This window comes from Anopheles arabiensis, chromosome 2 (assembly GCF_016920715.1).
Source record: "Anopheles arabiensis isolate DONGOLA chromosome 2, AaraD3, whole genome shotgun sequence".
Lineage (NCBI taxonomy): Eukaryota > Metazoa > Arthropoda > Insecta > Diptera > Culicidae > Anopheles > Anopheles arabiensis.
In genome coordinates, this window is record NC_053517.1 from 35648646 (window position 1) to 35664159 (window position 15514).

Here is a 15514-nt window from a genome sequence, read left to right on the forward strand (position 1 = left end):
TTCCCAGCAAGCCCGTTAAAGTGCTAGGGTTTGGTGAAGCGAACGCAATAAAAGAAAAACAATAAGGCGGAGGAGGAGCGACCCTCGTGGCTCGTGGATCCAATTTCGTTCGGCGTGTTATGGCCCCCACCGGCAAAGTGCAGTGAAGCGAGAAAGTTGGATGCGTGAAGCGTGCAGAAACATACTGTTTTACAGTCACTCGCCCTCCGTCTATGGCTAGTGGCGACAGCAATAGTCCCCCACAGTTTCACAGAGAAACGATTTCAGCAAATTGTTATTTATTGGTTATGTAAATGGGGATTGCTTAAGTCTGGGTAGGGTAATGCAAAGGGCTTGCTGCGTTGGGTAGGATACTGTGCGGCAGTTTCTTGTTGCATTCATGTCAAGGTCAGCTTTAAGGTATCGTGAGGCGGTTACGTGACATAACCTCATCAGCAAGATGTGTTTGTGTCCTTTTAATGAACCATTTAATGAGTGATAGCTTATGTTACAGAACCATTTCTTGCTCGGTTTGGTTTTTTACACCATTTAAGTGTACAAAAAAAAAAAACAATATTCGACGCTCATCTACAACCACAATGCTAAACGGCATTGCGTAACACGTTTTGACATTGATCTGTAACTTGCTCACTTCCAGCGAGTTGCTGGGGAATGGCTCACTTGTTGGCGTGCAGTGGGAGTGTAATCCACTTACCGAAACTGTCGGAACGAATTCGACACACGGACCGGGACGACATGCTCCCGCAGGACAGCAGACCCGATGCACGATTCGCACTTTGGGCAACAACTTTGTCAACATTCGTCGTCCCTTGGCGACATCCGTTGGCCGCAAGTGGATCGTTAGGATTTGCTCCTTCTTGCCCTTCCCGACTTCCTCCACTTCCCGCTCTTACACATTATCGTTTCACTTTATTTTTCTTCCCTAGCGGAAAGTCACAGCACCGGTCATTCCTATGACACTCTGAACTCGTGGAGACATGGTCCGATAGTAGTAACGTGCAGTGTCACGCCGGTTGCGTTTGTGTGTGTCAATCCCAGCACCGAGGCACGGGAATCATAATAATTCTCGGTGATGATTTGGTATAGCGGTATTTTTTTTTCGACCTCACAAAAAAGGGGAAAAGGCCCTTGGGGGCGGCCAGTGACCGGGAGATGGGTCTGTTTGGATAGGTTGTTCCAACCTTTTTTTGTTGTTGTTGTTGGTTCTGCTTGGTTGGTAGAGGTTGGTTTGGGTAACAGATTGGCAATAAGAGAGATGACATGCCGTATGCGTTGTCATATGTGTTGCCCATAAAAAGTTATGACGTTGTATTGAAGGGCCATTTTTTGTCGAGTCCCTGTTCCCGGGGTTGACTTTTTTGTGACCTTTCATTATGCAGGACCGCGCTAAACCGAACGGATTGGATTTTGTTTACCTAACAGCTTCAAACCACGTTTGTCAGTTGTCACGTGGGGCACATTGCTGGTCATCGAGGAAGGTGAAAGGATGGATGTGGATTATTTTTGGATGGCTTTCTTTTTTCGATGGTAAACATGATTTATGAGCTGAACAAAGCGGGTTTTGAGCTGTTGATTTGTCATGCGTATGCTAAAGCCTAAAACATTGTGCCGCTGTTGTCGCTGTTAAATGTCTGTCAGTTTCCGTCCGTACCAATCTGTAGTTAAAACATCGAATTAGTAGTCTAATCATGCTTATCTTAACATCATTTGAGGTTGATTGCATTTTAATCTTTTTTTGGTGTCGAAACTCTAATTGAATTACGTTAAAAAATCGAATAAAACGTATGGCTTAACTTTAGGTTCTTAGTAAAATTGAATTTATACATATTTATGATGCTTTATGAGAATTTTTTTAAATAAAATTCACAATTTCACTTTATGTTACCACTTGTAGTAGATGAATAATAGGCGTTTAAATTTACGGCTATATGGTGTGCAAATAATCTCCATTCCACTGATGCATTTGAATATAACTCAATTCACATTCTTGGAAAAACATGTATTCGAGCAACTTTAAATTAGAGTCTATATTGTGTTGCAGGAATCCTCTTGAAACCGTAGTCGAATTTCTCTGCTGTGGAAATGAAGTATGGTAGAAAGAGCTGTAAATCAGTGCGGTAACGCAAATTTTGTTATGAGACTGTTGAATTAAAATTAGCGACAACTGTTTCAAATAGATTTGATCGAGTAATAAAGCTAGTAAGTTTTATTAGTATGTTCACACATTCGTAGATATTTGATAGACTCTTTTCCATAAATAACCAAAGAAACACTTGATTGTTTGAAAAAATCTCACAATTTACACTCTCTCCATTCATGATTAAACCATGTTTTTCTACGATAACGACTCTTTTACCATCCATCACTCGTATTAAAGCCCACGCTGCAACTTATGTTTGAAGCGTGTGTACGCGCTTTATCTTCATTCGAAAACCAGCAGAGCCGCCGAGGATCGAAAAGGCCAATGTGGCGTGCTAGAGTGGAAAACAAATTTATTCCATTTTTGCAAACATTTGCTCATGCGATATGCGAACAGGATCAGACGGATTTCGTGGGTTTTTGGAACGTGTTATGAAACGTTATACCGCACGTCCGTTGCGTGATGGGTCGATGTAAGACAAAAAGACTGTTTGAAAAATATAATTTTGTTACTGAAAGCTTGCGGATCGTTTCAATGGTACAATGATGAAACAGAAAACAGCTAATAACGCTAAGAGCTTGGGATAAAAAGGAGTTGTATTTAAATCATGTTTAAATGGTTCGTATTACTATAGCAACGTATGTGCAAACGGCGAAACAGAAAAAAGTACAACACTTATAATACCTTTTTTCCAGAGCGGTGCTGCAACAAATTCACATGTGAGTAAGGCAAATACAGCGCAGCAAGACGTAAACCAAGATTTTATGCATCACACTCCGATAATCCTGCTCGTATTGACTGTGACGTGGAAAAGGAAGTGTACTGAGCCGTTTTATTTGTGTACAAATTTAAGCCGAGACATCTTGTAGATCTCATCTTGACAACAGAGACAGTTGTGCAAGATGAAATAACGGAGCACGGTTTGTGAAGCGCAAAGCGAGTGAATAAACACGAGAGCTTTACTTTTCCTACACCACAATCCGTACGCAAGCCCGATCCGTTCCTCCCAACGCCATCTAACGCAACTGGTGCGCAACGATGGTGACGATAATTTTGTTTGCAAATCTCTGAAAAATCACGAAAACACGCTATTTGATATCGAATCACACGTACACATGCACACAATGCGCGTGTTCTTCGTTAAGCTTGAATGCACAGCCCCAAATACGGCGCAAAACTGTCTGCCTTTTGGTTGAAATCGGGGAACATTAAGCTCGTAAAACATATCGAATGACCGTTAAATCGATTTTATTGGATCCTGTTTCTCACTGAACGACGAAATGAGTATCAATTGAATCCCGTTGCTAGCTGTTACTGTAATAGGAAATGTTGGGATGATGGTAAATAGGAGTGGAAATCTGTCTATTTCGATTGGAGAATGGAGACGCCTGGTAGCAAGCTTTGGGCACGCGTGCTGGTCATTCGATTGAATTGTGGTTAGTTGACGTGTCGTAAGTTGTAAATATGATTGAAAATAAACAGATTATACAAATTGTTTTTGCTGACCCAACAGTGTTTGAAAATTAAACAATCTGATTGATTGATTGCACATATCAAAACTTTAGAAGAAATAATCTTGACTGCAGCTATTCTCAAAACTCCACGATTCTAATTCAAGTTCATTTTTTAAGTTCATTTTTGATAAAGTAACCATTCACATATAATCATTTCAATATCTATAATAATTCTACATCTTCTGTATGAAACTAACCAATACTAAATTGTAGCAACTGTAACACTTCAATGTAATTTCATTAATTGTTGGAATGGAATGGAATCGAATCGATGGTTTTAAAGTTATTCAAAACTGAACATGTTAGCAAGAATTCCTTTCAAAAATGTTGCTCATGCGAAAGAAGTGCGAATGAACATTGCCTTTCACGTTAGATTTGTTTATATCGGGTTGATTTGATTTGGCGTCTGGCAAACGGATGAAGTCCTGTTCAAACAATCTGGCTGAAGAAAACATTTGCTTAGCGCTACGAGAGTGTCCTGTCATATAAAACGCTGTAATTGTCGGTATTCAGAAAGTGAAAGTTGATTAATGTTTGTTTTCCATGTTTGGTGAAAGTACGATAGCTCAATGCGTTTTTTTGTATACTGTACAATACTGTGCATCTTGAAAGCTATGTATAGAATTGAATCGGGAATATAAGATTGTAATAATGTATGAAAATTGTCACTGAAATATTACACAACTATTTTTACAGTACGAACAGAAAACAGTGTGGAGAACGATAAAACGCATCCCATCCTCCGAGATACAGTATCATTCACACTTCTAATCCTATTTACCAACACATGAGAAGGCGAAAAAAGCACCTAGCTCAATGAAGCATCCAATGGATTATTCAAAACTTATCTACCCGGTGGCTTGTGCACCACGATTCCTGGAAAGCGCTATCCCTTTTGAACAGTTAGTGTCCGTGTCTAGCGTGCACCAACCTTACAATGTTGTGGTTGTTCCGCAGTGAAGTTTCGTCGTACGCTGTCGACCAGGACAAAATGTACAACGAAAATAGGTGAGTGTATGTATCTATGTGTGTGTGAGTGTTAGTATATGTTGTTTTAAATTTGGTAGCTGCCAAAAACTGTAACAAATTTTACCATCCACAGGGTTGTTGCTTGCTCAATTCATCAGTGGTCGTTTCCACCCAGTACTCAGTGGTACATCGTGGGCTGACCGATGGTTGAAATTTGGGCGGGACAGGACGATCCGAAAAATAACCGCCCGCTTTGTTTTGCCTTAGAGAAGATTGCACATCACTGGCAATGGTATGAAGCAGGCTGCTGGCTAGCTCTGGGAAGCCAAGCATGATAATAATGTGCCCTATTGACAATCTACTCGGCATGCTGCAGGTTGATGTAAGTCCGGTCCTCGTACGAGAGTGTTTGGTCAAATTTTGGTGTTGTTCTGAATACTTTTTTGTTATATGGCGGTCGTCCGTACAGTTCATTGTGTTGGCTGTTTTCGCTGGCTGTTTCGAAGATGATGGTCATCAACGTCAACAAGAGTTTTATGCAATATTTTAATATAATTAGCGTATAATGTAGCTGATTCTGTTTTGGTAGTTTGGAGCCACTCGGTGACATTGGTAGCATTTAATTATCTTTTGCAGGAAAATTATGCATGAAACTGTATAGAAATTATGATGTTTCACATTACCCGTCAACTTTGACATTATACACCTATACTAGGAATAATTCAGCTATTTACTAAAACTGGTAACTTTAAACCCTGATTTAATGATCATCTTTCTGAATTAGGTTCTGCTAAATTCCTTCAAATTAACACATCTGCGGTTATCCAATTTCATTGAAATGATTGCTCTCCATTGGATCCATTTTTAATGTTACATTACTTGTTCGTGTTCGTTGGTTAGTTGCCATAACTTAAATAGTACGGTGATCAAACAGTGGTCAAACGTGTATATAAAGTTTAAATGTGGCGTTTTAATGGAACAAACGCCTACACTAAGATGCGTGTCCATAATTCACTAACACGCGCACTCCTAAAGGACGAAACAAATCAACAATTGAGCCAAAGTAACTCGTGCTTCATCGTGGTACATGTAATTTGGGAAAGTAATTATTCGACAAGTGTTGATCGCCAGATTCCGTCAAGCCTAAGGTTACGCTCTACTGTCAAGCTGAAGGTGAGTGCCAAGAAAGCGAAATGGACTTAAAATACCTTTGCTTCCTACGTCGTTTGCTACAGTAATCCCTACCTATAAGCCACACACACACACGCACACGCACACACTATCTAACTATCACACGTGGGTATTTATTAGCTCGAGAAGGACGAACGGCACCAAGCAATAGTACCGAGCGCCACGACTGATGTAACAAGCAGCAAACCGAAAGTGAAAGTAACCCAACGATACATACCTGCGACTCAGTGTCTGCCAATAAGTGCTCCAGTTCCTGATTGTCTCAAAGAGTGTCATGTTTGTTAATGTATTTCGGGTGGGTTAATAATTGGTTCGACATTAAGTGGTATTTAAAAATGTCGAAAGAAAGAGACAGACAGAAAGAGAGAAAAGGAATCAATCAAAGCGTCAAGATGAAGCATGAAGTGGATTATATTTTGCGAGATTTGGGAGCACTACACAAGAACTTAAAGCATCTTAAGACAGGTGCTTTAAGGGAAACAAAACCGGGGAACGTAATATTTTAAACTGGCACCAAAAGCAGGGAAATAGTGCGAACTTCTCGCCCAGAACCGAAGGACGGATACAAACACTATACACGGGTAAGGAGGATAATTTCATGCGCGAAGATTCAAATCCCCCGACCCCTGCAGAACAACAGCCAAACCAGCTGTATCGCCGCCTTCTAAGGGAGGAAAGTTGTGAATTACGAAACCTTCTAAGAATTCCGTTATGCCTTTCGGCCCCTATCGAGACCAGTCCGGTGACCGGTGTTGTTGGGTGCCACACAATGAACGACGACGGTACATTTTAAGGAAATGAATCAACATACCGGACAGAAAAACATAAATCACCGTCTCACTTTCACGCGGGGGGCACATTGGGTCAGGAGCTTGGAAACGGGTCGGCAAGGCCAGAACGAGCGTTCTTGCAACTAAAACATGAATAAAATCAGTGCGCGTCTTGTATCTGTGCGGTAAACTTTCTTCCTGTTACGTGTGCCGTCCCAGAGCGGAGTCACAAAAGCATGAGCATGTTCATTTCTTTTTTGCGGGTTAGGGAGAAGAAACTTTTTTAACTTTCTTTTTTTTACATTTTCCCTGTGATAAGCTGCATCACGCTCGACGATAGGGAGCAGCAGAAGGTAGCAGAGTCGACCTCGCTCGCGGTTGTGAATTATGCGTATGTTGCGCAATCAAAATGACATGCAGCACAAGGACGGTTCACGCCGGAAGCTTTCACTCAAAGCCAGCCCGCATGGTGTGCGGGTTAGCAGCTGGCAGCCACCGTTATGGGAGTTGTTTATTTTTCTCGTTTTAATCCGCCGAATGGGCATGGTTTTGCTCCATGCTTGATGTTCCTAGTAGCAGACGTTTTGCTGGGTTGAGCTAGTGGAAAAAGACGTATAAAGCTCCTGCCATCCATGAACGGCCGGGCTAAACAAAACAACTTTTTTGTATGTGACAAGCATAAACGCCCATTTCCGTTCTGGCTGCGTGCGGTGTCGTTCCATACCGGATGCCACGCATGCCGGTGTACGGGTTCAAACGGACATGACAAAAAGCGAAATGACAGATGTAACCAATTTCCGATAAGAAATCGATTGATGTTGTTTTCGTATGAACTGCTCAATAAATCATCCCTCATTTCCTTTCACTGCGCAGCGCTGTGGTTTACAACGTGGCAACCAATACAGAGAAGGGCTTATGATGTACAAAAAACAAAAGCGTTTCACAAAGCGCAAACATAACTCGGACAAAGAATGAACAATGGCAACAGGAGGTTGTTGTTTTGAATCTTCAACTAAATGTGTTGAGTTTTTGGGGAAAGGGAACACATTAAGCATCACGCAAACATCAAGAGGGTAAATTGTATTAACGGAAATCACAATTGACATTTTTTTTTATATCAGAAAACATTGATAACACTGGAAACACACAACACAATCATTTTGGTACCATTGAATGCGAAACATTTAAGCATTGGTAAAAGGATTACAAATAAAGGGGCAGCGTATATGAGGCTTAGTGCATTGGATTTGAATTTATCGAAGAATAGAGATCACGGAATTATCTGAACCATTACTGTGTGAAGGTGGACGATAAGAAAAAGAGATAAAAAAAGAGTACAAAACGTTGACATTGAGTTGAAGTTTGACTTATGCTAAAAATTGACTGTAACTTTAAGGCGGATGAAACGAAACAAAATTGGACGGGGAAAGGTATAAATATATTTAGATTCATTCATACCTTCACCTCGCGTATGGTCGAGGGTATGAGAAATTTGATTTTCCTTCTGACCTCCATGACGTTGGACATGCAGTAAATGGAGTGAAGTTGAACACAGACACAGAAACAAGAAACAGAGAAGTACGCCTCGATGTGTCCACACCCGGCACGATATGTGAAGGTATGCTGCGCAATCTTCGAATTCGTTGCGGTCCGCTATTCGCTGCTTGTATCGCGGCTAGACGATGGAACCGTTACGGGTTCGAGGGCGCCGAGATGGTGCGATACAAAATGGTTGCTCGCAGTTATATTTTTTGTAGCAATGACTCTTTTTGATTGTTTGTCTCTTTTTCCTTTTCCTTCTAGCTAACGGCAGCATTCTTGGCGCTGGATCCAAGCAGCCGAAGCAATTTTCACCATCGAAATAACACTCTATACACTGCAGATTAGTGAAAAGCTCGTACAATTCAGCGCTAGAGATATGTCATGCACCATATTACATTACAACATCACTACAGTAGAACAATGAAGTTTAGTTTCGTACACGTATGATCTTCCCTGCGCAGCATCGTTGATTACGCATGAGCAAGGGAGTGGACAATCAGTTTTGCTAGATTCTTTTCTGTTCGGTTTGTTCGCTTACTGCCTAAACACAAGAAATTGAAAGATGTATAGCTCTGTTTTAGATGACTTCAAAAAAACTAGAACGAAACAATAGAAAAGAGATAGAAATAGAACGAAAATGGCTGTGGAAAGTATAAATGTCGTAGAGTGATACAGCTTAAACAATACACGTCAAGCCGGAAGGAAGAAATGTACGCGTTGAAATGAATAAGAGTATGCGTATGACGAAGTATGGCGCATTTACATACCTATACGAAATATGCAAGAGAAAAAAGAGAAAAAAGAAAAACAAGAGATGTAATTAGAGATGAGAAAAATATAAACTCTTGAACACGAAACACGCACGGGGCGGGGATGTTCGCGCACAGTAACACCCAGTCAAACAAACGGGACGGAACGGAAATGACAGAAAGTTCCGAACAGAACAGCTAACAATGAACGTGAAAGGCGAGAACAGGGGGAAAGATTCACACAAACAGGTCATTTCACTAAAGAAGCCAAACACGTAGAAAGTATGTACAGTTGCGCAACATCGCGCAATAAAGACAAGGTTGTTGCTTTCGTCTGCGCCAACACCACGGCACTGCTGGATGCTGGCACAGCACGGCTGTCGGCTTTGGGGCAGGAAATAGTTGCAAGGCTGAAAAGTTACGCCTCACTTTCGTCTGTCGGTGCTCAGACTTTAGGGGTGGGTGTCGAAACGATTGGTTCACAAGCACACGGACTACATTCATCGTACGGATACAGGGAAGGATGGAGCAAACACGTAGTGGGCAATAGCGGAAAACACGCGGGCGTATACAAGCAACAAGGTAAGGAATGGAAATGTTGGAAAAGAAAACAGTTAACGACAAATTAATTCCATTACGGGGAATGAATACGCTCAGCAAAAGGGTGTGCGAACAGAGGATGGATCGTTCAGTTGTACTGATAGGATGGCAGGCAAAGTGGTGTATTAAGGGAAGCTACTACCCCTTAAAGTGGGTTATAACCATTAAATCTGAAAAAATGGCGTCTAGTGTGGTATGTTTTTGTTTGTGGTTGTTCGGTCATAAAATGAGTTTGCGTTGAGCAGAGCTTGCAGTTGAAAGCATGTTGTGATAATAATACTAATAAAATGGTTGCTCCTAACGTGCGTCTAATGGAATCGGAGGCACCTGGAATCACTTCTTTTGAACTTGCCCTCGATGGAATAAGCAATTAAACCTTGGAGTCGTTTGACATTGTGACCAGAAATCTTGTTTTTGATTAATGAATGCTTTTAGGGAGTAGACATGGCGCTGACTGTTTAAATTTTTAATGGTACAAAATTGAGTTTTGTCGCAAGTGCTTACTGAAACACGATTTCAAATAGCTGTTGGCTAGGCTAAAAAAAACAAATAACAAACTATTGTCACCTTCCTAGATCATTGTACTGGCGATTGTTGTGTTTTTGTAGCTCATCTTACAGTAAGACCTTCCACCTTTTTCCACGAGGGACATCTCAAAAGCTTCGGCACCGGTAAGCGTAATGCAAATGTGATGAAAATTTAATCTTCTTTACCAGATTGGGTAACCATAAATGTGTCCTTGCTGTGCCCCGGGGCTATATGTCCCCCGAAAGCTAGTGTTGCCACACTCAAGGAAGTGTGCAAAACAACGCAATAAACTTGGTCGGTTCATGTGCGGCTTTTCAAAGCGTTCGTCCGTATAAGGGACGGAAATAGGATGTTTTTCTCGCGAAATCTTAACCCTTGGAGAATGGGGAGCCTGGCAAGCAGCGTGGGATGCGTGTAAGGGCGGGTAAATGCGAGCGAAAGAATAGTTCTTTTCCAGTTCTGTTTTTGCTGTCGTTTTTTGAAAGATGGGGATGAGTTTGTTTACGCTGTAAATATATATATATAGAAAAAAGTGTCCCCAAAGGGTTTTCTATGGAGGAGCAAAACATTCCTTTGACGATACAAAAAGCAAACATATGTACAAACACTATGTTTGAATAATATATATATATATATATATACCGTTTTTCAGAAAAGAGTTATTATGATTGATTTAGACCATAACTGCACTATATTGAATTTAAATTGCACATGTTTAATTGATTTTACTACAGTATTCATGTTTTACTGTATATTTTTGCTGTAATAGTAATTAATCGTGCAAACAGTGATAAAAATTACGAACAAAATGTTATCAGTTTTCAACTTCAAATTAAAAATATAGAATCCATTTCCATGATATATACAATTGTTACGCGCTACCAATGCCGTATTATAGCCCGTTTACTTGAAATATTTTCCAAAAGCTTATTTAGTAGTCTTTTTTCTTTTCTGATTAGAATATATTAGTTGGATCCAGCATCTCAAGTTGGGAAGCTTTGAACGATAAAGCTCTATTGAAACAAAGTTATTATTCCGAGCGTCTTGTTCGACCGATCAATTTCAAATGATCAAACAGCAGAATTCGTTATAATCATGAGGTCTGTTTCAGACCGCTTAACTAAACATTTGCAATCTTTCATTTACATCTGATAGTAATGATTCATTGAGATGAAAGAACAAGACCATACCATCACTTGTAGATGATAAGCTTTAGCCATAGTGTTGATGCTCAAACACGTTGCTTTAAAGCACACTCTTTCTCTCTCTATCTCTCATCCTTATAACCCTTTCTCGTTTAGATCGCCCTATCTTTTACACCAGTGCCGAAGGGTGGCTTTGTGGCAACAGACACAGACCATGTTGCCAGCACCCGGTACAGTGAAACATCTAAAGGATCAAACTAAAGACAACAGTCCGACCGACCGACCGACTTGCCCTTATCAGAACATCAGAAGGGGAAGTAAAACCGCAAACTTCAAGCCCGAGACACGTTCTGCTCGTCCAAATTCTATTGTTGCTCGGTGTCCTCGATGACGGCAAGCATGTGGGTCTTCCTGAGTTTGTTTTCATCTCATCAAGATGTAGAGGGCAAACCTAGGCAAAGAAACCGACGACCAACGGTGCAAGGGTTGCTTGTGAAAAGAGCTCCTTTCTAGTGGGTGTGTATGTCTTTGTTGGCAGGGAAATTAATTATAGTGTTGGTGAGTTTCTTCGAAACCGTGCTGTCATGCTTTCAGTATCCAGTGTTTCTTTTTGTTTTTTGCTTGTGCAGTGTAGATGAAAACCGAACCCAGAGTGGAATTTTCTCAAGAGCTTGAAAGGCAATAAAATGAACAGTAGCAAACTGTGGACTGTGCTCGTTAAAAGCGCCTCAACAAGGATCGAGTTTAATCATAACCACATTAGCGCTGATGTTAAAAACATTAATTGCCCACCAGGTAGAAGGTTCTTGCTGCATCACCATCTCGAGCCATAAAACTGGTACAAGATATTTTTTTTTAGTTCTACCAGTCATTCAATTTGTACGATTCATTGAGCAAAAGGAGATTGTACTTGCCTTATTCCACGGTTTGCAATCTTTCTGCGCGATTGAACGAATGAGTAGGGGTTGGTTTGACGTTGGTTACACAAGTTTACAAACTTCTTCTTCTGACAGTTGATAATAATTGTATGAAAAATGTATTTCTGGTATACTCAAAAAGGAATGGTTACAAGAAGTTTTCCCATATAAATTCTACCTTGATTTTATCTACATCTGTTCTTCAACTAACTGCCTAAACTGGGGGAGGAGACGATATTGTCATTATGAACTTATATGCCATTTAGCCTGTTTGTTTTTCAATTATGTTATTATTTCTAAGTTAATAAACAGATCGTTAAACAAATATCGGTACTTTACTAGCACATTACTACCCTGATCGACCAAAAAAAACCAACACCATTTTCACCATGCGGGCAAGAATGCTCCAGCTAAAACTGTGTCTCAATCTGCTGCGTTTGTTTTTTCCTTTCGCTTCCCAAATTTTGCAGAAACACACACACACACACAGAAAAACGCAACTTTCTGTTAAAGGCTCGTAAATGGGATGGAACGGAAGTTTATGTTGGTTTATGCAAATTCGCTCGGAAGCATGATGATGATCCCACACTGCCGTCTCCGAACAAATCTCTTGCCGAAGAAAGTATACAGCTCTGTAGATATTGTTCCGCTTTGCAGCTTGGAATTGCTGTAAGTTAAAAATTAATGACTGAAAGAGAAGTTTTCCATTTCCATCCACAGGCAGCTCCCATCACGGCGAGACAGGAAGTCAACGGTGGCAATGAATTGATAATGGAATCAAGAGAGGACGCGGGGAACCGAACGAGCACTTCTTAAGCGTGTGCAATATTAATCAAAGCCCATGCCATGCCGATTCCCGTAAGCCGACGAGCGCGTTTTAATTTATGAGCTGTAAAGTTCAGCTCACCATAATACCGACAGTTGAGACGTACGTCAAACCGTCTAATTGAAAACCTGAACAAAAGGGGGGTGTAGGGGTCATACACAAGAAAAAAACAAATGTTTTGAACTTTACAATAATCGCTATTGAAGCACATCTCGGTAAACAATAAAGCAAATGCGGAGAAAGTTCCCAGCAAACACACTGGCAAGGAAAAGTTTTCGTGCTGCAAGATTACACCAGCATCATTGGTTGGTGGTATAGAAAGTTTTCTGTTTTCTTATGGGAGCAAGAAAATTACTTCGAAGCACATTATATCCACTTGACCATCGTTTTCTGTTTGCCCAGCGTTATCGCTCAGAAGGGAATGATCGCGCGCACACGATGAAATGTTTGATAAGGACGGTGAAACTTATTACGATTGCATGTGTTCCTGGCGAAATTAACAGGAAAACCGTCAAAGGTAAACCAGCAGCACTCTCGGGTGCGATACAACGATTCCTAACTTTGACTATTACATACAGCCTAATAGTGTACGAGCGTGCTGACGCTTACAGCGGGCAGTGTTGGTTCATACTGCCGCTCTGATCTAGGCTTAAGCTGGTTAAGTTCCCTAGGATGTGCGGAAATGTGATAGAAAAGCTTAATTGAGGAAAAGCTAAGGCGATGTACCTGAAGGTTATGATAAGATCTCACCCCCAACATGGCACACCATTCCATGCTGCAGCTTATCCTGTTGTTCTGCTGATTGAATAACAACACACAAAGCATGGGAATAAAAACAGAACTATAAGGTGGGTCACATTAACAGAATAACAAAACCCGAAGCACACATACTAACGCATGCCAACGAGAAAAGTTTTGTGCGAATGTGACCTATTAGTAAAGCGAACGAACGCTAGGTCATCGTCGTCCAGGCGGTGGCGATAAATTCACGTACGGTAGCTAAATTGGATGACACTTGAGGGATAGGGCAAACAAAAACAGTTTACTGTTTAACCTGCGAAGCATCGTTTTTGCGGCACTGTCTTCGCCTCCCTTGGCTAGGGTAAGACGTTTTCTACGGACACGCATCGCTTGACAGACAGACCGAGACCCGGAACGATAAAACGCTCGCCACGCCATCTTCCCGGGAGGCTGGCTGGCTGGCAGCGTGTTGGGCAGAAAACAAACGGCCCAGGTGATGTCTTTCCGTGACTGCCTTCACCTTGTTGTCGCTTAGCAAATGAGATATATGTGAGTGTGTGTGTGTGTGAATTCGCTGGAAGCGAAAAACTAAGGAAAGTCGACGCAACTTGAGGCTCACCCGGAAAGAGTGGACCGGAAAGGACTGGCAAATCTAATTTGGCGTGAAGATAGCCCGAGCGTCTCTACACTTTAAGAAAAGCGAGTCTGGTCGGGAACACGAACATGCTAAGTACACACAAACATACACATTCACTCACTCACACACGTCCAGAGGCACACATACACTCACACGCCCCTGAGCTGTAGCGTGCGGCGTATCTAAGCTTCCACCGCTGAGCGCTTGATGTATGCATGCATACATTCAGGCGCAACGGGACAGCTTCTGCCTGGACGGGGACCGGGAAAAGGCAGTTTATGTTCACCGGTCGCTTCCTCGGTTTCGGTAGTTATTTTTAGTCGACTGAACATGCTTTAGCACTTGCTGATCCCTTCCCCGGCACGGCTTTCCCCGGCCGCTACGCCCTGAGTGGGGCGGGAATCAGGGGACATTTATTGGGCTTAAAGTGAATTTCTATGCCACCCGTTTTATTGACTGCGGGCAAAAGCCGACAATGATGTGATAGGTTGGGAGCTGTATGCGCGTTTGTGTAGGTGTGGTCTTTTGTGGGTCTTGTTACATGCTTCAGCGATGCCGACAGTTGCAGGGGTTTCTTTTTTACTGCCGGTTAATTTTGATCGTTATTGTTCGAACAAGTGCTCGTCCGCAGGTGTATGGTACTTACGAGCGCGGAAAAGTGTACCACTAAGCGCATCAACTTTGCGATGGTATCGTGATCGCACTCAAAATACTGTTCCACATACTTGATGGACTGTTGGCTGTTGGTAATGCATCGTTAGGGACGATTGAAGGCAACTGAAACAACACGCTGGTAGGAGAAATGTTCTCAAGAGCAGCAACATATCACATTCTCCCGCGTTCATGAACGGTACTGTGAAGCAACGAAAGCAATTTGTCAGAAGTCGGTTTTTTCCTCTTCGTCTCCACCGATCGACTCACTCGGACGGAAAAGAATGTCAAATAAATCGTCCCAATGGCAGCTTCACCTACATTGAAAGGGCGTTGTTGTTTTTTATCTCGTCGAAATCAATCGATCCAGACCCTTCAATGGTCATTACATTTCTTCCCGCCCGCTATCCAACCCAGTTTGTCCGTCGAGGTCACATCGGCACGGAACTAGAGAAGCAGTGGGTAAAAGTGGGTGGAAAGGTTTACGAATGCCGCTTCCTAACAGTTTCCGGTTCCCTCTTTTACTCGATCTCGAATCTTAATGTGCGTCAAGGACGAAACCATCCGAAAGAGGACGGAAATGTCGACCGGATG

General features: G+C 41.8%; 1 protein-coding gene across 11 annotated transcripts in view; it reads right to left on the bottom strand.

The window, feature by feature from the left end:
• The window catches only part of LOC120906751, a 92801-nt gene that overhangs the window by 30416 nt on the left and 46871 nt on the right, over positions 1-15514 (bottom strand). For 2 of the 11 annotated variants that reach the window (XM_040318727.1, XM_040318747.1), the window contains exon 2: positions 8043-8722. The exons of 7 other annotated variants lie outside the window; for them this stretch is intronic. In XM_040318727.1, coding sequence (XP_040174661.1) covers positions 8043-8111 — 69 coding nt within the window. In that variant the 5' untranslated portion in view covers positions 8112-8722. Of the gene's footprint in view, positions 1-6031; positions 6068-8042; positions 8723-15514 lie in introns of all 11 variants that reach the window. 2 more of the 11 variants (XM_040318699.1, XM_040318706.1) reach the window with 2 other exon arrangements.